This window comes from Larus michahellis, chromosome 30 (assembly GCF_964199755.1).
Source record: "Larus michahellis chromosome 30, bLarMic1.1, whole genome shotgun sequence".
In the NCBI taxonomy this organism is placed as follows: domain Eukaryota; kingdom Metazoa; phylum Chordata; class Aves; order Charadriiformes; family Laridae; genus Larus; species Larus michahellis.
Window position 1 is genome coordinate 401,366 of NC_133925.1, and position 24,813 is coordinate 426,178.

The window sequence follows — 24,813 nt, forward strand, 5'->3', positions numbered from 1 at the left end:
AAGGGTTGCCAAGGAGTGGCCAAGGGTGGTTGGGCTTGGCCAACGGTGGCCAGAGATGGGCAAGGAGTGGCCAACGGTGGTCAAGAAGTGGCCAATGGTGGTCGGGGATGGGCAAGGAGTGGCCAAGGGTGGTTGGGGTTGGCCAATGGCGGCCAAGGAGTGGCCAACGGTGGCCGGGGATGGGCAAGGAGTGGCCAATGGAGGTTGAGGATGGGCAACGGTGGCCAAGGGTTATCAAGGAGTGGCCAACGGTGGCCAAGGGTGGTCAAGGAGTGGCCAAGGGTGGTCAGGGTTGGCCGACGGTGGCCAAGGGTGGGCAAGGAGTGGCCAAGGGTGGTCGGGGTTGGCCAACGGCGGCCAAGGAGTGGCCAACGGTGGCCGGGGCCGCTGACGCTCAGTCCCGTCTCCCACCCCCAGCTTTATTGGCACCGTGGGGCCGGGGACAAGCTGTGGGGCGGGGGGGGGAAGGCCGCGACCCCCAAGTATGGGGCCGCGTGGCCCCGCCCCCCCCCCCCCAGCCCCGTGCTCCTATTGGACGTTGTGGTAGAGGCGGGCGACGTCGGGGCAGTCGGCCAGGGCTCGCAGGAGCCGTTCCGCCCGGGCCCGCGTCTCCTCCGGCAACTGAACCCGGCTTCGGGGCAAGTACTCGACGGCGGCCGAGAGGGGACGCAAGCCCCGGGCTTCCAGTCGCTCCCGCACCGGCCGCAGGGCCCAGGGCTCGCAGATGAACTGCAGGGGGAGGGGATGGTGGCCACCGGCCGGGTCGGGGACGGGCAACGGTGGCCAAAGGGCGGGGGGGCAAGGAGTGGCCAAGGGGGGGGCAACGGTGGGCAAGGAGTGGCCAAGGGGGGGGTCAGGGATGGCCAAGGGTGGTCAAGGAGTGGCCAAGGGTGGGCAAGGAGTGGCCAAGGGAGGCTGAGGATGGGCAACGGTGGCCAAAGGTTGTCAAGGAGTGGCCAACAGTGGCCAAGGGTGGGCAAGGAGTGGCCAAGGAAGGTTGAGGATGGGCAACGGTGGCCAAGGGTGGGCAAGGAGTGGCCAACGGTGGCCAAGGGTGGTCGGGGATGGGAAAGGAGTGGCCAAAGGTGGGCAAGGAGGGGCCAGCAGTGGTCAGGGGTGGGCAAGGAGTGGCCAAGGGAGGTTGAGGATGGGCAACGGTGGCCAAGGGTGGGCAAGGAGTGGCCAACGGTGGCCAAGGGTGGTCGGGGATGGGAAAGGAGTGGCCAAAGGTGGTCAGGGATGGGCAAGGAGTGGCCAAGGGAGGTTGAGGATGGGCAACGGTGGGCAAAGGTTGTCAAGGAGTGGCCAACGGTGGCCAAGGGTGGTTGAGGATGGGCAAGGAGTGGCCGGGGGGGGTCAAGGAGTGGCCAAGGGGTGTCAGGGATGGCCAACGGTGGCCAAGGGTGGTCGGGGATGGGCAAGGAGTGGCCAAGGGTGGGCAAGGAGTGGCCAGCGGTGGTCAGGGATGGGCAAGGAGTGGCCAAGGGTGGTCGGGGATGGCCAACGGTGGCCAAGGGTGGGCAAGGAGCGGCCAAGGGTGGTCGGGGATGGCCAACGGTGGCCAAGGGTGGCCAAGGGTGGTCGGGGATGGCCAACAGTGGCCAACGGCGGCCAAGGAGTGGCCAAGGTGGGGGTCAAGGATGGCCAACGGTGGCCAAGGAGGGGTCGGGGATGCCCAACGGTGGCCAAGGAGCGGCCAAGGGTGGCCAGGGCCGGTTTGCCGGCCCCCCGCCCTCCTCACCCACCTTCAGGGTCGGCTCTTCCTCCTCCTCCTCCTCCTCCTCGGGGACGACGTCCTGGGCCCCGGCCTCCAGCGCGGCCTCCAGCGCCTCCTCCATGGAGATGGGGCCGCCCCGAACGTCCCTCCGCCCCACACGCACCACCCCCTTCTCCTCGAAGCCGTGCCGGGCCCCCTCCGCCAGCGTCCCCCTGGGGGGCGCCCCACGCTCGCCTCAGCCCCACGGGGCCGGGGGGAGGAGGGGGGGAACCGGGTCTCACCTGCCCCACACCGCCCCACGGGGTCCCACCAGCCCCACACCACCCCACAGAGTCCCACCAACCCCGGACGACCCCACGGAGTCCCACCTGCCCCACACCACCCCACGGGGTCCCACCTGCCCCACAGCACCCCATGGGTTCCCACCTGCCCCACAGCACCCCATGGGTTCCCACCTGCCCCACACCACCCCACGGGGTCCCACCTGCCCCATAGCGCCCCATGGGGTCCCACCAGCCCCATAGCGCCCCATGGCGTCGCACCTGCCCCACGGAGTCCCACCAACCCCGGACGACCCCCCACGGGGGTTCCCACGTGCCCCACACCACCCCATGAGGTCCCACCTGCCCCACACCACCCCACAGGGTCCCACCAGCCCCATAGCGCCCCACAGGGTCCCACCAGCCCCACGGAGTCCCACCAACCCCGGACGACCCCATTGGGGTCCCACCTGCCCCACACCACCCCATGGGGTCCCACCAGCCCCATAGCGCCCCACAGGGTCCCACCTGCCCCACGGAGTCCCACCAACCCCGGACGACCCCACGGGGGTTCCCACCTGCCCCACACCACCCCATGGGGTCCCACCTGCCCCACACCACTCCATGGGGTCCCACCAGCCCCATAGCGCCCCCCGGGGTCCCACCTGCCCCACGGGGGTCCCACCAACCCCGGACGACCCCACGGGGTTCCCACCTGCCCCACACCACCCCATGGGGTCCCACCAGCCCCATAGCGCCCCACAGGGTCCCACCTGCCCCACGGAGTCCCACCAACCCCGGACGACCCCATGGGGGTTCCCACCAGCCCCACACCACCCCACGGGGTCCCACCAGCCCCACGGAGTCCCACCAACCCCGGACGACCCCACGGGGGTTCCCACCTGCCCCACACCACCCCATGGTGTCCTACCAGCCCCACACCACCCCACGGGGTCCCACCAGCCCCATAGCGCCCCATGGGGTCCCACCAGCCCCACACCACCCCACGGGGTCCCACCAGCCCCATAGCGCCCCACGGGGTCCCACCAGCCCCACGGAGTCCCACCAACCCCGGACGACCCCACGGGGGTTCCCACCTGCCCCACACCACCCCATGGTGTCCTACCAGCCCCACACCACCCCACGGGGTCCCACAAGCCCCATAGCGCCCCATGGGGTCCTACCAGCCCCACACCGCCCCATGGGATCCCACCAGCCCCACACCACCCCACGGGGTCCCACCAGCCCCATAGCGCCCCACAGGGTCCCACCTGCCCCACGGGGGTCCCACCAACCCCGGACGACCCCACGGGGTTCCCACCTGCCCCACACCACCCCATGGGGTCCCACCTGCCCCACACCACCCCATGGGGTCCTACCAGCCCCACACCACCCCACGGGGTCCCACAAGCCCCATAGCGCCCCATGGGGTCCTACCAGCCCCACACCGCCCCATGGGATCCCACCAGCCCCACACCACCCCACGGGGTCCCACCAGCCCCATAGCGCCCCACAGGGTCCCACCTGCCCCACGGAGTCCCACCAACCCCGGACGACCCCCCACGGGGGTTCCCACCTGCCCCACACCACCCCATGGGGTCCCACCAGCCCCATAGCACCCCACAGGGTCCCACCAGCCCCACACCACCCCACAGAGTCCCACCAACCCCGGACGACCCCACGGAGTCCCACCTGCCCCACACCACCCCACGGGGTCCCACCTGCCCCACACCACCCCATGGGGTCCTACCAGCCCCACACCACCCCACGGGGTCCCACAAGCCCCATAGCGCCCCATGGGGTCCTACCAGCCCCACACCGCCCCATGGGATCCCACCTGCCCCACACCACCCCACGGGGTCCCACCAGCCCCATAGTGCCCCACGGGGTCCCACCTGCCCCACACACAGCCCTATGGGGTTCTACTACCCCCAGACCACCCTATGGGGTCTCACCAGCCCCACACCGCCCCATGGGGTCCTACCAGCCCCACACCACCCCATGGGGTCCCACCAGCCCCACACCACCCCACGGGGTCCCACCAGCCCCATAGCGCCCCACAGGGTCCCACCTGCCCCACGGAGTCCCACCAACCCCGGACGACCCCACGGGGGTTCCCACCTGCCCCACAACACCCCATGGGGTCCCACCAGCCCCATAGCACCCCACAGGGTCCCACCAGCCCCACACCACCCCACAGAGTCCCACCAACCCCGGACGACCCCACGGAGTCCCACCAGCCCCACACCACCCCACGGGGTCCCACAAGCCCCATAGCGCCCCATGGGGTCCTACCAGCCCCACACCGCCCCATGGGATCCCACCAGCCCCACACCACCCCACGGGGTCCCACCAGCCCCATAGCGCCCCACAGGGTCCCACCTGCCCCACGGAGTCCCACCAACCCCGGACGACCCCACGGGGGTTCCCACCTGCCCCACACCACCCCATGGGGTCCCACCTGCCCCACACCACCCCATGGGGTCCCACCAGCCCCATAGCGCCCCACAGGGTCCCACCTGCCCCACGGAGTCCCACCAACCCCGGACGACCCCGCCACGGGGGTTCCCACCTGCCCCACACCACCCCAGGGGCTCCCACCCCACGTCGTCGTTCCCACTCCCCCCCACCCCCCCACCCCACATCCTGCCCCACATCCTGCCCCACGGCTGACCCATGGCGGGCGAGGAGGAGGCGGACATCTTGCTGGCAGCGCCGGGGGTTGTCGGTGAGGACCTCCAGGAGAAGGGCCGCCCCGCCGGGCCCACGGGCTTCGTAGAGGAGCCGGGTGGTGGCCGCCGCCTTCTCCTATGGGGCAAAAAGGGGGTGTCATCCCACCCCGCCCCACACTTGGGGGGGGCGCGGCGGCGGCATCCCCTTCCCCACCCCCCCGGGACCTACCGCCCCCCGAATGGCCGCCTCGATGGAGGCCTTGGGCATGTTCTTGGCCCGACATTGTTCCACCACGTTGGCCAAGGGGGCGTTGAGCGCCGGGTCCGGACCCCCTTCTATGGGGAGAAGTGTGGGGTGGGGATGTGGGGGGGGGTGGGGGGGGGGGATGTGGGGAGATGTGGGGGGTGGGGGGTGGGATCGGGGCCTGGGGGGGGGGGTGTGGGGTGACCCCGGGATTCCGGAGAAGCCGAAGAGCTGGCGGGAAATGTGGGGCTGAGGGGACTTGGGGGGCAGAGAGAGATCCCGGGGGGATGTTGGGGGGCTGAGGGACCTCCAGGATCCTGTGGGGGGACGGGGTGGGGGGGGGGATCTGCTGGGCTGCAAGATCCTGCCCCATAGCGCCCCACGGGGTCCCTCCAGCCCCACGGCGCCCCGCGGGATCCCACCTGCCCCACAGCGCCCCATGGAGTCCCCCCAGCCCCATAGCGCCCCACGGGATCCCTCCAGCCCCACGCCACCCTATGGGATCCCACCAACCCTGGACAACCCCATGGGATCCCACCTGCCCCACACCGCCCCATGGAGTCCCCCCAGCCCCATAGCGCCCCATGGGATCCCCCCAGCCCCACACCGCCCCACGGGACCCCTCCAGCCCCACAGCGCCCCACGGGGTCCCACCAACGCTAGAAGACCCGAGGGTGTCCCACCAACTCTGGACGACCCCACGGGATCCCACCAGCCCCACAGGATCCCCCCCAGCCCCATAGCGCCCCATGGGGTCCCTCCAGCCCCACACCATCCCACGGGATCCCCCCAGCCCCATAGCACCCCACGGGACTCCTCCAGCCCCACAGCGCCCCACGGGGTCCCACCAACGCTAGAAGACCCGAGGGTGTCCCACCAACTCTGGACGACCCCACGGGATCCCACCAGCCCCACAGGATCTCCCCCAGCCCCATAGTGCCCCACGGGGTCCCTCCAGCCCCACACCGCCCCATGGGATCCCCCCAGCCCCGTAGCGCCCCACAGGGTCCCTCCAGCCCCACACCACCCTATGGGATCCCACTAACCCTGGATGACCCCACGGGATCCCACCAGCCCCACGGGATCCCCCCCAGCCCCATAGCGCCCCACGGGGTCCCTCCAGCCCCACACCACCCCACGGGATTCCCCCCAGCCCCATAGCACCCCACGGGACCCCTCCAGCCCCACAGCGCCCCACGGGGTCCCACCAACGCTAGAAGACCCGATGGTGTCCCACCAACCCTGGCCGACCCCACGGGATCCCCCCAGCACCACGGGATCTCCCCCAGCCCCATAGCGCCCCACGGGGTCCCTCCAGCCCCACACCGCCCCACGGGATCCCCCCAGCCCCATAGTGCCCCATGGGATCCCTCCAGCCCCACACCACCCTATAGGATCCCACCAACCCTGAACGACCCTATGGGGTCCCACCTGCCCCACACCGCCCCACGGGATCCCCCCCAGCCCCATAGCGCCCCAAGGGGTCCCTCCAGCCCCATGCTGCCCCACAGGACCCCTCCAGCCCCATAGCGCCCCACGGGGTCCCACCAACGCTAGAAGACCCGAGGGTGTCCCACCAACCCTGGACGACCCCACGGGATCCCCCCCAGCCCCACGGGATCTCCCCCAGCCCCATAGCGCCCCATGGGGTCCCTCCAGCCCCACACCACCCCACGGGATCCCCCCCAGCCCCATAGCGCCCCACGGGGTCCCTCCAGCCCCATAGCGCCCCACGGGATCCCACCAACGCTAGAAGACCCGATGGCATCCCACCAACCCTGGACGACCCCCCCAGCCCCACACCGCCCCATGGAGTCCCCCCAGCCCCATAGCGCCCCACGGGGTCCCTCCAGCCCCACACCGCCCCATGGGATCCCCCCAGCCCCATATCGCCCCACGGGGTCCCTCCAGCCCCACACCGCCCCACGGGACCCCTCCAGCCCCACAGCGCCCCACGGGGTCCCACCAACGCTAGAAGACCCGAGGGTGTCCCACCAACCCTGGCCGACCCCACGGGATCCCCCCAGCCCCACGGGATCCCCCCCAGCCCCATAGCGCCCCACGGGGTCCCTCCAGCCCCACACCGCCCCATGGGATTCCCCCCAGCCCCATAGCGCCCAGCTGGGTCCCTCCAGCCCCACGCCACCCTATGGGATCCCACCAACCCTGGACGACCCCACGGGATCCCCCCCAGCCCCATAGCGCCCCACGGGGTCCCTCCAGCCCCATAGCGCCCCACGGGATCCCACCAACGCTAGAAGACCCAATGGCATCCCACCAACCCTGGACGACCCCCCCAGCCCCACACCGCCCCATGGAGTCCCCCCAGCCCCATAGCGCCCCACGGGATCCCCCCAGCCCCACACCGCCCCACGGGACCCCTCCAGCCCCACAGCGCCCCACGGGGTTCCACCAACGCTAGAAGACCCGATGGCGTCCCACCAACCCTGGACGACCCCACGGGATCCCACCAGCCCCACGGGATCCCCCCCAGCCCCATAGCGCCCCACGGGGTCCCTCCAGCCCCACACCGCCCCATGGGATTCCCCCCAGCCCCATAGCGCCCAGCAGGGTCCCTCCAGCCCCACACCACCCTATGGGATCCCACTAACCCTGGACGACCCCACGGGATCCCACCAGCCCCACGGGATCCCCCCCAGCCCCATAGCGCCCCATGGGGTCCCTCCAGCCCCACACCACCCCACGGGATCCCCCCAGCCCCATAGCACCCCACGGGACCCCTCCAGCCCCACAGCGCCCCACGGGGTCCCACCAACGCTAGAAGACCCGATGGCATCCCACCAACCCTGGCCGACCCCACCAGCCCCACACCGCCCCATGGAGTCCCCCCAGCCCCATAGCGCCCCACGGGATCCCCCCAGCCCCACACTGCCCAACGGGACCCCTCCAGCCCCACAGCGCCCCACGGGATCCCACCAACGCTAGAAGACCCGAGGGTGTCCCACCAACCCTGGCCGACCCCACGGGATCCCCCCAGCCCCACGGGGTCCCTCCAGCCCCACACCGCCCCATGGGATCCCCCCAGCCCCATATCGCCCCACGGGGTCCCTCCAGCCCCACACCGCCCCATGGGACCCCTCCAGCCCCACAGCGCCCCACGGGGTCCCACCAACGCTAGAAGACCCGACGGTGTCCCACCAACCCTGGCCGACCCCACGGGATCCCCCCAGCACCACGGGATCCCCCCCAGCCCCATAGCGCCCCATGGGGTCCCTCCAGCCCCACACCACCCCATGGGATCCCCCCAGCCCCGTAGTGCCCCACGGGATCCCTCCAGCCCCACACCACCCTATGGGATCCCACTAACCCTGGATGACCCCACGGGATCCCCCAGCCCCACAGGATCCCCCCCCAGCCCCATAGCGCCCCACGGGATCCCCCCAGCCCCACACCGCCCCACGGGACCCCTCCAGCCCCACACCGCCCCACGGGGTCCCACCAACACTAGAAGACCTGATGGTGTCCCACCAACCCTGGCCGACCCCACGGGATCCCCCCAGCCCCACGGGATCCCCCCCAGCCCCACACCGTCCCCCAGCCCCACGGCGCCCCACGGCGCCCCACGGCGCCCTACCGCGGGCGGCGGTGCGCAGCATGAGGCCCAGGCGCTGGAAGAGGCGGCTGCGGGCGGCGTCGCGCGGCCCCTTGACGTTCTTCACCTTGGACCAGCGGTTGTGGCCGGCCCAGGCCCCCAGCCCCACATGTAGGGGGCGGCCGGTGGCCACCAACCGGGGCCAACGGGCCAGTGCCAGCGTCGCCATGGGGCTGGGAGAAAGTTTGGGGGGGGGGGGGGGGGTGAGGTGGGGCCCAGGCATCCGGGAACTCCCCCCCCCCCCCCATAAGTGACACCCCCCCCCCCCGCCCCATAAGTTACTGCCCCCCATAAGTGACCCCCCACCCCATAAGTGATTCCCCTCCCCATAAGTGACAGCCCCCCCCCATAACGGACCGTGCCCTACAAGTGACCCCCCCACCCCATAAGTGACACCCCGCCCATAAACGACTCCCCCCATAAGTGACCCCCCCATAAGTTACTGCCCCCCATAAGTGACCCCCCCCATAAGTGACCCCCCCCATAAGTGACACCCCCCCCCCGACACCCCTCCCCCCCATAAGGGACCGTGCCCTATAACTGATTCCCCCCCATAAGTGACTCCCCCCCATAAGTGACTGCCTCCCCATAAGTGACCCCCCCCCCATAAGGGATCCCCCCCCCATAAGTGACACCCCCCAAAAGTGACACCCCCCCCATAAGGGACCGTGCCCTATAAGTGACCCCCCCCCCCATAAGTGACTCCCTCCCATAAGTGACACCCCCATAAGCGACCGCCCCCCCCATAAGTGACACACCCCCCCCCATAAGTGACGCCCCCCCATAGGGAACCACCCCCCCCATAAGTGACACCCCCCCCCCCCCCCCATAGGGCCCCCCCCAAAGGGAACCCGGCGTCCGGGACCCGCCCCATAGCGGACCCCCTCCCTCCCCGCCCCATAAGTCACCAGCCCCATAAGTGCCCCCCCTCCCCCCCCCCCTTTACCGCGTCCGAGGGCAGCGCGACCCCTCCCCCCCCCCGCCGCCGCCGCCGCCGCAAGGGCCGATGGGAACCGCGCGGGGCGGGCGCGGGGAGATGACGTCACGGATTTTAGTCAATGGCCGCGCGCGGTTTCCCACGGGGGGGGGGGGGGGGGGGGTGTTGAAACAGCCCTATAGCGCTTGTGGGGCCGCCCCATAGACCCCATAGGAGTGTGGGGGGGGCCCTATAGACCCTATAGCGCTTGTGGGGCCGCCCCATAGACCCTATAGGAGTGTGGGGGGGGGGCTCTATGGACCCTATAGCACTTGTGGGGCTGCCCCATAGACCCTATAGGAGTGGGGGGGGGCTCTATGGACCCTATAGCACTTGTGGGGCGGCCCCATAGACCCTATAGGAGTGTGGGGGGGGGGCTCTATGGACCCTATAGCACTTGTGGGGCGGCCCCATAGACCCCATAGGAGCACGTGTGGGGCCGCACACACCCTATAGTGCTTGTGGGGTGGCCCTATAGGCCCTATAGCACTTGTGGGGCCGCCCCATAGACCCTATAGGAGGGGGGGGGGGGCTCTATGGACCCTATAGCGCTTGTCGGGCCGCCCCATAGACCCCATAGGAGTGGGGGGGGGGGGCTCTATGGACCCTATAGCGCTTGTGGGGCGGCCCCATAGACCCCATAGGAGCACGTGTGGGGCCGCACACACCCTATAGTGCTTGTGGGGTGGCCCTATAGGCCCTATAGCGCTTGTGGGGCCGCCCCATAGACCCTATGGGGGGGGGGTGCTTTACAGACCCTATGGCACTTGTGGGGCGGCCCCATAGACCCTATAGGAGTGTGGTTGGGGCCCTATAGACCCTATAGCACTTGTGGGGCGGCCCCATAGACCACATAGGAGTGTGGGTGGGGCCCTCTAGACCCTATAGCGCTTGTGGGGCGGCCCCATAGACCCTATAGCACTTGTGGGGCAGCCCCATAGACTCTATAGGAGTGTGTGGGGGGGGGCTCTATGGACCCTATAGCACTTGTGGGGCGGCCCCATAGACCCCATAGGAGCACGTGTGGGGCTGCGCAGGCCCCATAGTGCTTGTGGGGTGGCCCCATAGACCCTATAGCGCTTGTGGGGCCGCCCCATAGACCCTATAGGAGTGGGGGGGGGGGCTCTATGGACCCTATAGCGCTTGTGGGGCCGCCCCATAGACCCCATAGGAGTGTGGGTGGGGCCCTATAGACCCTATAGCGCTTGTGGGGCCGCCCCATAGTACCCCATAGGAGTGTGGGGGGGGCCCTATAGACCCTATAGCGCTTGTGGGGCCGCCCCATAGACCCTATAGGAGTGGGGGGGGGCGCTCTATGGACCCTATAGCACTTGTGGGGGCTGCCCCATAGACCCTATAGGAGTGGGGGGGGGGCTCTATGGACCCTATAGCGCTTGTGGGGCCGCCCCATAGACCCAATAGGAGCACGTGTGGGGCCGCACACACCCTATAGCGCTTGTGGGGCCGCCCCATAGACCCTATGGGGGGGGGGGGTGCTTTATAGACCCTATGGCACTTGTGGGGCGGCCCCATAGACCATATAGGAGTGGGGGGGGGGGCTCTATGGACTCTATAGCGCTTGTGGGGCTGCCCCATAGACCCTATAGGAGTGGGGGGGGGGGGGGGGGCTCTATGGACCCTATAGCGCTTGTGGGGCGGCCCCATAGACCGTATAGGAGCACGTGTGGGGCTGCACAGACCCCATAGTGCTTGTGGGGTGGCCCTATAGGCCCTATAGCGCTTGTGGGGCCGCCCCATAGACCCCATAGGAGTGTGGGGGGGGCCCTATAGACCCTATAGCGCTTGTGGGGCGGCCCCATAGACCCTATAGGAGTGGGGGGGGGCTCTATGGACCCTATAGCACTTGTGGGGCGGCCCCATAGACCCTATAGGAGCACGTGTGGGGCCGCACACACCCTATAGTGCTTGTGGGGTGGCCCTATAGGCCCTATAGCGCTTGTGGGGCAGCCCCAGAGACCCTATAGGAGTGGGGGGCTCTCTATAGGCCCTATATCACTTGTGGGGCGGCCCCATAGACCACATAGGAGTGTGGGTGGGCTCTATGGACCCTATAGCACTTGTGGGGCCGCCCCATAGACCCCATAGGAGTGTGGGTGGGGCCCTATAGACCCTATAGCGCTTGTGGGGCCGCCCCATAGACCCCATAGGAGCACATGTGGGGCCGCACACACCCTATAGTGCTTGTGGGGTGGCCCTATAGGCCCTATAGCGCTTGTGGGGCCGCCCCATAGACCCTATGGGGGTGGGTGCTTTACAGACCCTATGGCACTTGTGGGGCGGCCCCATAGACCCTATAGGAGTGTGGGTGGGGCCCTATAGACCCTATAGCACTTGTGGGGCGGCCCCATAGACCACATGGGAGTGTGGGTGGGGCCCTCTAGACCCTATAGCGCTTGTGGGGCGGCCCCATAGACCCTATAGCACTTGTGGGGCAGCCCCATAGACTCTATAGGAGTGTGTGGGGGGGGGCTCTATGGACCCTATAGCACTTGTGGGGCGGCCCCATAGACCCCATAGGAGCACGTGTGGGGCTGCGCAGGCCCCATAGTGCTTGTGGGGTGGCCCCATAGACCCTATAGCGCTTGTGGGGCCGCCCCATAGACCCCATAGGAGTGGGGGGGGGGGGCTCTATGGACCCTATAGCGCTTGTGGGGCCGCCCCATAGACCCCATAGGAGTGTTGGGGGGGGGCCCTATAGACCCTATAGCGCTTGTGGGGCCGCCCCATAGACCCTATAGGAGTGGGGGAGCGCTCTATGGACCCTATAGCACTTGTGGGGCTGCCCCATAGACCCTATAGGAGTGGGGGGGGGGGCTCTAATGGACCCTATAGCGCTTGTGGGGCGGCCCCATAGACCCCATAGGAGTGTGGGTGGGGCCCTCTAGACCCTATAGCGCTTGTGGGGCGGCCCATACACCCTATAGCACTTGTGGGGCCGCCCCATAGACCCTATAGGAGCGTGCGTGGGGCGGCCCTATAGACCCTATGGGGGGTGTCAGCCATGGGGCGGGGTGGGACGTTGGCCAACGGCTGTGGGTCAGCAGGGGGGTGACTTATGGGGCGGGCGGGGGGTGACTTATGGGGTGGTGACCGTGAGTCACCGGCAACTGGTTCCTCCCTGGGGGGGGGGGGGGGGGGGGGGGGGGGCCCAGAGAGGGGGCGGGGAGCGCTATGGGGCGCCCCACGGCTGGGGGGAGGGAAGCTCCGTCCCCGCCGGACGGAAGCCGTGGGGCCCAGCCGTGGGGCGGAGGCGGGGGGGGGGGGGGGAGGTGACACCCGCCTTGCGCAAGGTTTGGGGGCGGGGGGGGGGGCGGTTGTGGGGCTGGAAGACACCCCAAAATGGGGGGGGGGGGGTGGTGTGACCCCCAAGTGGATGCCGGGAACCACCCCCCCCCCCCCCCAAGATGTGCGCCGTGGGGTGCGATGTGGGGCTGTAACCCCCCCCACCCCCCAGATGTGCCCCATGGGGCTGTAAACCCCCCAGATGTGCGCCGTGGGGCGCGATGTGGGGCTCAACACCCCCCCCCCCCAGATGTGCCCCATAGGGTGTGATATGGGGCTGTAACCCCCCCCCCAGCTGTGCCCCATAGGGCTGTGCCCCCCTCCAGACGTGCCCCACGGGGTGCGATGTGGGGCTGTGGCCCCCCGCCCCAGATGTGCGCCGTGGGGTTTGATGTGGGGCTGTAACCCCCCCCACCCCCAGACGTGCCCCATGGGGTGCGATGTGGGGCTGTAACCCCCCCCCAGGAGCGCCCCATGGGGCTGTAACCCCCCAGACGTGCCCCGTGGGGTGCGATGTGGGGCTGTAACCCCCCCCAGGAGCGCCCCATGGGGCTGTAACCCCCCAGATGTGCCCCATGGGGTGCGATGTGGGGCTGTAACCCCCCCCCAGGAGTGCCCCATGGGGCTGTAACCCCCCAGATGTGCCCCATGGGGTGCGATGTGGGGCTGTAACCCCCCCCAGGAGTGCCCCATAGGGCCGTGCCACCCCCCAGCTGTGCCCCGTGGGGTGCGATGTGGGGCTGTAACCCCCCAAGATGTGCCCCATAGGGCTGTGCCCCCTCCAGACGTGCCCCATGGGGTGCGATGTGGGCTGTAACCCCCCAAGATGTGCCCCATAGGGCCGTGCCCCCCAAGACGTGCCCCACGGGGTGCGATGTGGGGCTGTAACCCCCCCCAGGAGTGCCCCATGGGGCTGTAACCCCCCAGCTGTGCCCCATGGGGTGCGATGTGGGGCTGTAACCCCCCCCAGGAGCGCCCCATGGGGCTGTAACCCCCCAGATGTGCCCCATGGGGTGCGATGTGGGGCTGTAACCCCCCCCAGCTGTGCCCCATAGGGCCGTGCCACCCCCCAGCTGTGCCCCCGTGGGGTGCGATGTGGGGCTGTAACCCCCCCCAGGAGCGCCCCATGGGGCCTGTAACCCCCCAGATGTGCCCCATGGGGTGCGATGTGGGGCTGTAACCCCCCCAGGAGCGCCCCATGGGGTGTGATGTGGGGCTGTAACTCCCCCAGCTGAGCCCCATAGGGCCGTGACCCCCTCCAGACGTGCCCCATGGGGTGCGATGTGGGGCTGTAACCCCCCCCAGGAGCGCCCCATGGGGCTGTAACCCCCCAGATGTGCCCCATAGGGCTGTGCCCCCTCCAGACGTGCCCCATGGGGTGCGATGTGGGGCTCTGCCCCCTCCAGCTGTGCCCCATAGGGCCGTGCCCCCCCTCCAGACGTGCCCCACGGGATGCGATGTGGGGCTGTAACCCCCCAGATGTGCCCCATAGGGCCGTGCCCCCCCTCCAGACGTGCCCCACGGGATGCGATGTGGGGCTGTAACCCCCCAGATGTGCCCCATAGGGCTGTGCCCCCCCCAAGACGTGCCCCATGGGGTGCGATGTGGGGCTCTGCCCCCTCCAGCTGTGCCCCATAGGGCCGTGCCCCCCCCCCCAAGACGTGCCCCACGGGGTGCGATGTGGGGCTCTGCCCTCTCCAGCTGTGCCCCATAGGGCCGTACCCCCACCCCCCCCCACCCCCCAGCTGTGCCCCATGGGGATGCGCCGTGGGGCAGCGCCCACCCCCCCCCCCCCCAACTTCCCCCCATCTTTATCTCCCTCCCCCCCCCCCCCCGCCCCCCCCCAGGCTTCCTTCCCCTCCCGCCCCACATTTCCCCCCCCCCGCCCCCCACTCAGCCCCACAACTTCTGCTTTGCGCGCGCGCGTCCGTCCCCCCCCGTCCCCCCCCCACACTCTGCCCCCCAAGTCTCCCCGGAGGCGACATGGAGCCGCGGCTTCTCCTGGCTTGTTTGGGGGCAGGTGGGTTCCCCTCCGCTCCCCCCCAACCCACCCACCCCCCAACTTAGGGGCGGCAACCGACACCCCCCCCCTGGCTCCACCGAGTGACACCCCCCCCCCCCCCAATTTTTCTTTTTTGTCCCCCCCCCCAAAAAAAAAAAGCGCTGACGACCTGCGGGGGTTCGGGGCTGGACGTGGAGACGGCGACCGTCTTCCGCGGAGACGCCGGGGGAGATTTCGGCCGCACCTTGGCCCAGTTCGGCACCTCCGACGACGGCGGGTAAAAACCGGGGAAGGGCCGTCCCCCCCCCCAAAAAAAACCCAAAAAACCCCCCAAAAAACCCTTTTCTCCCTCTTTCTTCCCACCCCACGGCAGCGTCTTGGTGGGCGCCCCGGCGCAACGCGGCGCCGACGGCCGGTTGGGGAGGATTTACCGATGCCGGTATCGCACGGGGACGTGCCAGGAGGTCCCCGTCGCCGGTGAGACCCCCCCCCCCCGCCCCCGCCCCACATCCCCCTCCGTGACCCCCCCCCCCAAAAAACTTCCGAGGAGGAGGAGGAGGAGGAGGAGGGTCTCACCCCGTCTCCTCCTTAGGACCCCCCGGAGCCGTCAACGAGTCCATGGGGTTGGCGTTGGCTTCTGGGGACGCCGGGGCGTTGGTGAGTTGGGGGTTGGGGGGGGGGGGGGGTGGTGTCCGCGCCCCAAAATCGGTCTTGCTGGGGTGGGGCGGGGGGGGGGGGGGGGGGGGGGTCGAGGGGATGGAACCCAAATTTGGTCTTCGCGGGGGTGACATCGAGGGGATTGAACCCAAAATTGGTCTTTTTGGGGTGACATCGAGGAGGTCGCACCCAAATTTGGTCTTTCTGGGGTGACAACGAGGGGATTTCACCCCAAATTTGGTCTTCATGGGGTGACATCGCGGGGATTGAACGCAAATTTGGTCTTCGTGGGGTGACATCGAGGGGATTTCACCCAAAATTGGTCTTTGTGGGGGGCATCAAGGAGGTCACACCCCAAAATTGGTCTTTTTGGGGTGACATCGAGGAGGTTGCACCCACATTTGGCCGTTTGGGATGACAACGAGGGGATTTCACCCCAAATTGGTCTTTCCGGGGTGACATTGAGGGGATTGAACGCAAATTTGGTCTTCGTGGGGTGACATCGAGGAGGATGCACCCAAATTTGGTCTTCGTGGGGTGACAACGAGGGGATTTCACCCAAAATTGGTCTTTGTGGGGGGCATCAAGGAGGTCACACCCCAAAATTGGTCTTTTTGGGGTGACATCGAGGAGGTTGCACCCAAATTTGGTCTTTCTGGGGTGACATCGAGGGGATTGCACCCAAATTTGGTCTTCGTGGGGTGATATCAAGGAGGTTGCACCCAAATTTGGTCTTTTTACGGGTGACAACGAGGGGATTGAACCCAAATTTTGTCTTTCTGGGGTGAAATCAAGGAGATTGAACCCAAAATTGGTCTTTCTGGGGTGACATTGAGGGGATTTCACCCAAAATTGGTCTTTGTGGGGTGACATCAAGATGGCCGCACCCAACTTTGGTCTTCCCGGGGTGATATCAAGGGAATCGAACCCAAAATTGGTCTTTCTGGGGTGACATCGAGGGGATTTCACCCAAATTTGGTCTTTCCAGGGTGATATCGAGGGGATTTCACCCAAAATTGGTCTTTTTGGGGTGACATCAAGGAGGTCGCACCCAAATTTGGTCTTTCTGGGGTGACATCATGGGGATTTCACCCAAAATTGGTGTTTCTGGGGTGACTTCAAGGAGGTTGCACCCCAATTTGGTCTTTCTGGGGTGACAATGACGACATTTCACCCAAATTTGGTCTTTCTGGGGTGACAACGAGGGGATTTCACCCAAAATTGGTCTTTCTGGGGTGACATTGAGGGGATTGAACACAAATTTGGTCTTTTTGGGGTGACACCGAGGAGTTGGTGCCCCAAAATTGGTCTTTTTGGGGTGACATCGAGGGGATTTCACACAAATTTGGTGGTCATGGGGTGACATCGAGGAGGCTGCACCCAAATTTGGTCTTTCCAGGGTGACATTGAGGGGACTGAACACAAATTTGGTGGTCATGGGGTGACATCGAGGAGGTTGCAGCAGCCAAATTTGGTCTTTTTCGGGTGACGTTGAGGGGATTGAACCCAAAATTGGTCTTTTTGGGGTGACAACGAGGGGATTGCACACAAATTTGGTCTTTCTGGGGTGACATCGAGGGGATTTCACCCAAAATTGGTCTTTGTGGTGGGCATCAAGGAGGTGACACCCCAAAACTGGCTCATCTGGGTGACATCAAGAAGGTCGCACCCAAAATTGGTGTTTCTGGGGTGACATCGAGGGGATTGCACCCAAATTTGGTCTTTCTGAGGTGACTTCAAGGAGGCCGCACCCAAATTTGGTCTTTCCGGAGTGATATCAAGGGAATCGAACCCAAAATTGGTCTTTCAGGGGTGACATCGAGGGGATTTCACCCAAAATTGGTCTTCGTGGGGTGACTTCAAGGAGGTCGCACCCAAATTTGTTCTTTCTGGGGTGACATCGAGGGGATTTCACCCAAATTTGGTCTTTCCGGGGTGACATCGAGGGGATTGAACCCAAATGTCCCCTCCCCGCCTCGGGCTCTGCTGATTTCGGGCTGTCCCCCCCCCCCCCCCCAAGGTGTGCGGCCCCACGGCGCCCCAAACCTGTGGGGAGAACGTCCACCTCAACGGCTTCTGCGTCCTCCTGGACGCCAACCTCCAGCAGCTCCGGCTCCTCCCAGTTGCCCAACGAGGTACGGGGTGGGGGCGGGGGGGAGGGGCGGGGGACATCTCTGTGACGCCCCAACCCCCCCCCCCGCCCCCGCCCCATATTTTTGGGTCCCGTCCCCCCCCCGAAGAGTGTCCCAAGCGCGCCTCCGATTTGGTGCTCCTCATCGACGGCTCGGGCAGCATCGCCCACCGCGACTTCTTGAAGATGAAGACCTTCGTCGCCGAGGTGATGAGGCGCTTCGAGGGCACCGACACCCAGGTACCGGCCCCCCCCCCCGACCCCCCCCCCCGGGTGACAGAAGTGACCCCCAACCCCCCCAAAGGTTGCCCAAGGGGGCGTCACCCTGTGGGTCGGGGTCGACGTTGACGTTGACGTTGCGCGCGGCGGCTCCTCGGGATGTTCGGGCCGCTCTCCTCTCTCTTGGCCACCGGGGGGGGGGGCATCTTGAGGGGGGGGGGGGTTGTGGCGCCCCCCCCGGGTGACAAGAGTGACCCCCAACCCCCCCCAAAGGTTGTGTCACCCTGTGGGTCGGGGTCAACGTTGACGTTGACGTTGACGTTGCGCGCGGCGGCTCCTCGGGACGTTTGGGGCCGCTCTTCTCTCTCTTGGCCACCGGGGGGGCATCTTGGGGGGGGGGGGGTTGTGGCACCCCCCCCGGGTGACAAGAGTGACCCCCAACCCCCCCAAAGGTCGCCCAAGGGGGTGTCACCCTGTGGGTCAGGGTCGATGTTGACGTTGACGTTGTGCGCGGCGGCTCCTCGGGACGTTCGGGGCCGCTCTTCTCTCTCTTGGCCACGGGGTGGCGTCTTGGGGGGGGTTGTGGCCCCCCCCACCAGCGCGTCCCCACATTGTGTCCCCCCCCCGGGTGACAGAAGTGACCCCCAACCCCCCCAAAGGTTGTGTCACCCTGTGGGTTGGGGTCTCCGTTGACGTTGACGTTGCGCGTGGCGGCTCCTCGCGCCGTTTGGGGCCGCTCTTCTCTCTCTTGGCCACCGGGGGGGGGGCATCTTGAGGGGGGGGGGGGTTGTGGTGCCCCCCCGGGTGACAAGAGTGACCTCCAACCCCCCCAAAGGTTGCCCAAGGGGGTGTCACCCTGTGGGTCGGGGTCGACGTTGACGTTGACGTTGCACGCGGCGGCTCCTCGGGATGTTCGGGGCCGCTCTTCTCTCTCTTGGCCACCGGGGGGGGGCATCTTGGGGGGAGGGGGGGTTGTGGCGCCCCCCCCCGGGTGACAAGCGTGACCCCCAACCCCCCCAAAGGTTGTGTCACCCTGTGGGTCGGGGTCTACCTTGATGTTGACGTTGCGCGCGGCGGCTCCTCGGGATGTTTGGGGCCGCTCTTCTCTCTCTTGGCCACCGGGGGGGGCATCTTGAGGGGGGGGGGGGTTGTGGCACCCCCCCCGGGTGACAAAGAGTGACCCCCAACCCCCCCAAAGGTTGCCCAAGGGGGGCGTCGCCCTGTGGGTCGGGGTCGATGTTGACGTTGACGTTGTGCGCGGCGGCTCCTCGGGACGTTCGGGGCCGCTCTTCTCTCTCTTGGCCACGGGGTGGCGTCTTGGGGGGGTTGTGGCCCCCCCCACCAGCGCGTCCCCACATTGTGTCCCCCCCCCCGGGTGACAGAAGTGACCCCCAACCCCCCCCAAAGGTTGTGTCACCCTGTGGGTTGGGGTCTCCGTTGACGTTGCGCGTGGCGGCTCCTCGCGCTGTTTGGGGCCGCTCTTCTCTCTCTTGGCCACCGGGGGGGGGCATCTTGAGGGGGGGGGGGGTTGTGGTGCCCCCCCCGGGTGACAAGAGTGACCTCCAACCCCCCCAAAGGTTGCCCAAGGGGGTGTCACCCTGTGGGTCGGGGTTGACGTTGACGTTGACGTTGCGCGCGGTGGCTCCTCGCGCCGTTTGGGGCCGCTCTTCTCTCTCTTGGCCACCGGGGGGGGGGCATCTTGAGGGGGGGGGGGGTTGTGGTGCCCCCCCCGGGTGACAAGAGTGACCTCCAACCCCCCCAAAGGTTGCCCAAGGGGGTGTCACCCTGTGGGTCGGGGTCGACGTTGACGTTGACGTTGCGCGCGGTGGCTCCTCGGGATGTTCGGGGCCGCTCTTCTCTCTCTTGGCCACCGGGGGGGGGCATCTTGAGGGGGGGGGGGTTGTGGCGCCCCCCCCGGGTGACAGAAGTGACCCCCAACCCCCCCAAAGGTTGCCCAAGGGGGCGTCACCCTGTGGGTTGGGGTCGACGTTGACGTTGACGTTGCGCGTGGCGGCTCCTCGGGACGTTTGGGGCCGCTCTTCTCTCTCTTGGCCACGGGGTGGCGTCTTGGGGGGGGTTGTGGTCCCCCCCACCAGCACGTCCCCACATTGTGTCCCCCCCCCGGGTGACAGAAGTGACCCCCAACCCCCCCAAAGGTTGTGTCACCCTGTGGGTCGGGGTCTCCGTTGACGTTGACGTTGCGCGTGGCGGCTCCTCGCGCCGTTTGGGGCCGCTCTTCTCTCTCTTGGCCACCGGGGGGGGGCATCTTGAGGGGGGGGGGGGTTGTGGTGCCCCCCCCGGGTGACAAGCGTGACCCCAACCCCCCCCCAAAGGTTGTGTCACCCTGTGGGTCGGGGTCTCCGTTGACGTTGACGTTGCGCGCGGCGGCTCCTCGCGCCATTTGGGGCCGCTCTTCTCTCTCTTGGCCACCGGGGGGGCATCTTCTGGGGGGGGGGGGGTGTGTGTGGGGTTGTGGCCCCCCCCCCGCCCCCACCAGCGCGTCCCCCCCACTGTGTGTCCCCCCCCCCCCCCGCCCCCCAGTTTGCTCTCACCCAGTTCTCCAGCAACGTCTACCACCACTTTGACTTCGACGACTTCCGGAGATCCCCCGACCCCTTGGAGCTCCTCAAGAAGGTGACGCAGCTCCGAGGTTCCACCCGCACGGCCACCGCCATCCGGGATGTCCTGTGAGTCCCATGTCCCCCCCCCCCACCCCCCCCCGTGAGGTGACACCCCCCCCAACCCCCCCACCCCCCCCAACACCGGCTCCTCCTTCCCCGGCTGCAGGACGCGGACCTTCGCCCCCGGCAAAGGGGCTCGAGAAGACGCCAAGAAGATCCTCGTCGTCATCACGGACGGGGAGAAGAACGGCGACCCCCTGGAGTACTCGGACGTCATCCCCTTGGCCAACGAGATGGGGGTCACCCGCTACGCCATCGGGGTGAGGGAACCGGCGGGCCCCGAGCCAGCCACGCCCAACCGAGGGGCCACCTCCAACACCTCTGGCCGGCCACCTCCACCCACCCAACCACCTCCATCCATCCACCTCCATCTCCCCCATCTCCCCCATCTCCATCCACCTCCATCCACCTCCATCCACCTCCATCCATCTCCATCCACCTCCATCCATCTCCATCCACCTCCATCCATCTCCATCCATCTCCCCCCATCTCCATCCACCTCCATCCATCTCCATCCACCTCCCCCCATCTCCATCCACCTCCATCCACCTCCATCCACCTCCCCCACCTCCACCCACCCCCCATCTCCTTCCACCTCCATCCACCTCCATCCACCTCCTTCCATCTCCCCCCATCTCCCATCCACCCCATCCACCTTCCATCCATCTCCATCCACCCTCCATCCACCTCCATCCATCTCCATCCACCTCCATCCATCTCCATCCACCTCCATCCATCCCATCCATCTCCCCCCATCTCCATCCACCTCCATCCACCTCCATCCACCTCCATCCACCTCCATCCATCTCCATCCACCTCCATCCACCTCCATCCATCTCCATCCACCTCCATCCACCTCCATCCACCTCCCCCCATCTCCATCCACCTCCATCCACCTCCATCCACCTCCATCCACCTCCATCCCACCTCCCCCCACCTCCATCCACCTCCATCCACCTCCATCCACCTCCATCCACCTCCATCCACCTCCATCCACCTCCATCCACCTCCATCCACCTCCATCCACCTCCATCCACCTCCATCCACCTCCCCCCACCTCCATCCACCTCCATCCACCTCCATCCACCTCCATCCACCTCCATCCATCTCCATCCACCTCCATCCACCTCCCATCCACCTCCCCCCATCTCCATCCACCTCCCCCATCTCCATCCATCCTCCATCCATCTCCATCCACCTCCATCCACCTCCATCCATCTCCATCCACCTCCATCCACCTCCATCCACCTCCATCCACCTCCATCCACCTCCATCCACCTCCATCCACCTCCCCCCACCTCCATCCACCTCCATCCACCTCCATCCACCTCCCCCCACCTCCATCCACCTCCATCCATCTCCATCCACCTCCCCCCATCTCCATCCACCTCCCCCCATCTCCATCCATCTCCATCCATCTCCATCCACCTCCATCCACCTCCATCCACCTCCATCCACCTCCATCCACCTCCATCCACCTCCATCCACCTCCCCCCATCTCCATCCATCTCCATCCATCTCCATCCATCTCCATCCATCTCCATCCTCCTCCATCCACCTCCATCCACCTCCATCCATCTCCGCCCATCTCCATCCACCTCCATCCATCTCCATCCACCTCCATCCACCTCCATCCATCTCCATCCATCTCCCCCCATCTCCATCCACCTCCCCCCACCTCCCCCCACCTCCATCCACCTCCATCCATCTCCATCCACCTCCATCCATCTCCATCCACCTCCATCCACCTCCATCCATCTCCATCCACCTCCATCCACCTCCATCCACCTCCATCCACCTCCCCCCATCTCCATCCACCTCCATCCATCTCCCCCCATCTCCCCCCCTCCCCCCCCATCTCCCCACATCTCCCCCCTCCCCCCCCAGGTGGGCAGCGCCTTCTCGCAGGCGGGGGCCGTGGCCGAGCTCCAGGCCATCGCCTCCCCCCCGGCCGGGACCACGTCTTCCGGGTGGACAACTTCGAGGCCCTGCAGGGCATCCAGGCCCCAGCTGCAGGAGAAGATCTTCGCCATCGAGGGTAGCCCCGGCGGGGGGCGAGGGGACGCCATGGGGGGGTGTGGGGGGCGGGCTGACCCCCCCTCCCCCCCCCTCCCCTCCCCCCCCAGGCACCCGCTCCGCCCTCGGCAGCTCCTTCCAGCTGGAGATGGCCCAGGAGGGCTTCAGCGCCCTGCTCGCCCCCGTAAGCGGCCCCCCGCCCCCCGCCCCCCGCCCCCCACGCCCGGGGGGGGCTCCCCGAGGGCTCCCCCCCGCCCCCCACCCCCACCCCCCCCTCCCCGTCTCTCCCGGCGCAGGAGGGGCCCGTGCTGGGAGCGGTGGGCGCCTACGACTGGGCCGGAGGGGTCTTCGTCTACGGCGGGGGCGGGGGGCCACCACCTTCCTCAACGCCTCCGGGGACATGAGCGACGCCTACTTGGGTAAGGGCGGGGCCGGGCGGGGCCCCCGGGAGGGGCCCGGGGACGGGGGAGGGGGGACGGGGGGCGCCGGGAGGGGCCTGGGGACCTTGGTGGCCCCGTGAGGGTCTGGGGATGGTGGTGGTTCCATGAGGATCTGGGGATGGTGGTGTGGCCCTATGGGGTCCCGGAGGCCTTGGTGGCCCCATGAGGTTCTGGAGATGTTGGTGGCCCCATGAGGGTCTGGGGATGGTGGTGGCCCCATGAGGATCTGGGGATGGTGGTGGCCCCATGAGGATCTGGGGACCTTGGTGGCCCCATGAGGGTGTGGAGATGGTGGTGGTTCCATGAGGATCTGGGGGATGGTGGTGGCCCCATGAAGTCCTGGAGATGGTGGTGGCCCCATGAGGGTCCTGGGGACCTTGGTGGCCCCCTGAGGGTGTGGAGATGGTGGTGGCCCCATGAGGTTCTGGAGATGGTGGTGGCCCCATGAGGATCTGGGGACCTTGGTGGCCCCATGAGGGTCTGGAGATGGTGGTGGCCCCATGAGGGCCCTGGATATGTTGGTGTCCCCATGAGGTTCTGGGGATGTTGGTGGCCCCATGGGGGTCCTAGGGGACATCAGTGTCTCCACAAGGACCTGGAGATGTTGGTGTCCCCATGAGGATCTGGGGATGGTGGTGGCCCCATGAAGTCCTGGAGATGTTGGTGGCCCTATGGGGTCCTGGAGGCCTTGGTGGCCCCATGAGGTTCTGGAGATGTTGGTGGCCCCAGGAGGGTCCTGGGGACATCAGTGTCCCCATGAGGATCTAGGGGATGTTGGTGTCCCCATGAGGATCTGGGGGACGTTGGTGTCTCCACGACGTCCTGGAGACGTTGGTGGCCCCATGAGGTTCTGGAGACGTTGGTGGCCCCGTGACGTCCTGGGGACGGTGGTGGCCCCGTGACGTCCTGGGGGACATTGCTGTCCCCGTGAGGTTCTGGAGACGTTGGTGTTCCCATGTGAACCTGGGGGACATCGGTGTCCCCATGAGGTTCTGGAGACGTTGGTGGCCCCATGAGAACCTGGGGGACATCGGTGTCCCCATGAGGTTCTGGAGACGTTGGTGGCCCCATGAGAACCTGGGGGACGTTGGTGTCCCCGTGAGGTTCTGGAGACGTTGGTGGCCCCATGAGAACCTGGGGGACATCGGTGTCCCCGTGAGGTTCTGGAGACGTTGGTGTCCCCATGAGGACCTGGGGGACGTTGGTGTCTCCACGACGTCCTGGGGACGTTGGTGTTCCCGTGACGTCCTGGGGACGGTGGTGGCCCCGTGAGGACCTGGGGGACATTGCTGTCCCCGTGAGGTTCTGGAGACGTTGGTGTCCCCGTGACGTCCTGGAGACGTTGGTGTCCCCATGAGGACCTGGGGGACATCGGTGTCCCCGTGAGGTTCTGGAGACGTTGGTGGCCCCGTGACGTCCTGGGGACGGTGGTGGCCCCGTCTCCTCCTGGGGGACGTGGGTGTCCCCGCGAGGCCCTGGGGCCACCAGCCTCCCCCGGGGGGGGTGTGTGTGGGGGGGGGTGTGTGCGTGTCCCGTCCCCCCCCCGCTGACCCCCGCTGTGCCCAGGCTACGCGGCCGAGTCCCTGGCCCTGGGGGGACGCCCCGCGCTGGCGCTGGGGGCCCCCCGCTACCGCCACGTCGGCCGCCTCCTCCTCTTCCACCGGCCCGGCCCCGGGGCCACCTGGCAGCTCCTGGCCGAGGCCACCGGCACCCAGGTACCGCCGGGCTTGGGGGGCGGGGGGGGGGGAGGGGGGGGTGGGCCCCACGGCCAGCCCCACGGCGCCTCCTCCTCCTCCTCCCCCCCCCCCAGGTGGGCTCCTACTTCGGGGCGTCCCTGTGCGCCCTGGACACCGACGGGGACGGGGGGGGCCGAGGTGCTGCT

The 24,813-nt window shown here is 67.7% G+C and overlaps 2 protein-coding genes across 2 annotated transcripts in view; one reads left to right on the forward strand and one right to left on the reverse strand.

The window, feature by feature from the left end:
• Nucleotides 1–398: 398 nt before the first annotated feature.
• Nucleotides 399–9,530, reverse strand: TACO1 (translational activator of cytochrome c oxidase I). Its single transcript, XM_074567964.1, has 6 exons — nucleotides 9,453–9,530; nucleotides 8,489–8,679; nucleotides 4,879–4,985; nucleotides 4,652–4,785; nucleotides 1,746–1,929; nucleotides 399–729 (listed from the first exon to the last, which is right to left on the reverse strand). The coding sequence occupies exons 2-6, from the start codon at nucleotides 8,673–8,675 to the stop codon at nucleotides 529–531; spliced, it is 813 nt and encodes a 270-aa protein (XP_074424065.1). The 5' UTR covers nucleotides 8,676–8,679; nucleotides 9,453–9,530; the 3' UTR covers nucleotides 399–528.
• A 5,151-nt stretch (nucleotides 9,531–14,681) lies between these two features.
• The window catches only part of LOC141735271 (integrin alpha-D-like), a 29,254-nt gene continuing 19,122 nt past the window's right edge, over nucleotides 14,682–24,813 (forward strand). The window contains exons 1-14 of the mRNA XM_074567881.1: nucleotides 14,682–14,805; nucleotides 14,947–15,064; nucleotides 15,161–15,264; nucleotides 15,380–15,444; nucleotides 17,465–17,579; nucleotides 17,685–17,815; nucleotides 20,336–20,481; nucleotides 20,582–20,735; nucleotides 22,363–22,513; nucleotides 22,602–22,675; nucleotides 22,788–22,879; nucleotides 23,864–23,988; nucleotides 24,498–24,568; nucleotides 24,742–24,805. Coding sequence (XP_074423982.1) covers nucleotides 14,769–14,805; nucleotides 14,947–15,064; nucleotides 15,161–15,264; nucleotides 15,380–15,444; nucleotides 17,465–17,579; nucleotides 17,685–17,815; nucleotides 20,336–20,481; nucleotides 20,582–20,735; nucleotides 22,363–22,513; nucleotides 22,602–22,675; nucleotides 22,788–22,879; nucleotides 23,864–23,988; nucleotides 24,498–24,568; nucleotides 24,742–24,805 — 1,447 coding nt within the window. The 5' untranslated portion in view covers nucleotides 14,682–14,768. The remainder of the gene's footprint in view (nucleotides 14,806–14,946; nucleotides 15,065–15,160; nucleotides 15,265–15,379; nucleotides 15,445–17,464; nucleotides 17,580–17,684; nucleotides 17,816–20,335; nucleotides 20,482–20,581; nucleotides 20,736–22,362; nucleotides 22,514–22,601; nucleotides 22,676–22,787; nucleotides 22,880–23,863; nucleotides 23,989–24,497; nucleotides 24,569–24,741; nucleotides 24,806–24,813) is intronic.

Excerpts from the sequence above, each read along its gene's own strand:
- TACO1 (XM_074567964.1), bottom strand. The coding sequence starts at position 8,675 with ATGGCGACGCTGGCACTGGCCCGTTGGCCCCGGTTGGTGGCCACCGGC. Across the intron at positions 4,986-8,488 it reads GCTGCGCACCGCCGCCCGCG|AAGGGGGTCCGGACCCGGCG; the intron begins GTAGGGCGCCGT and ends TTCTCCCCATAG. Across the intron at positions 1,930-4,651 it reads CTCCTCCTCGCCCGCCATGG|GGGGACGCTGGCGGAGGGGG; the intron begins GTCAGCCGTGGG and ends GGCGCCCCCCAG.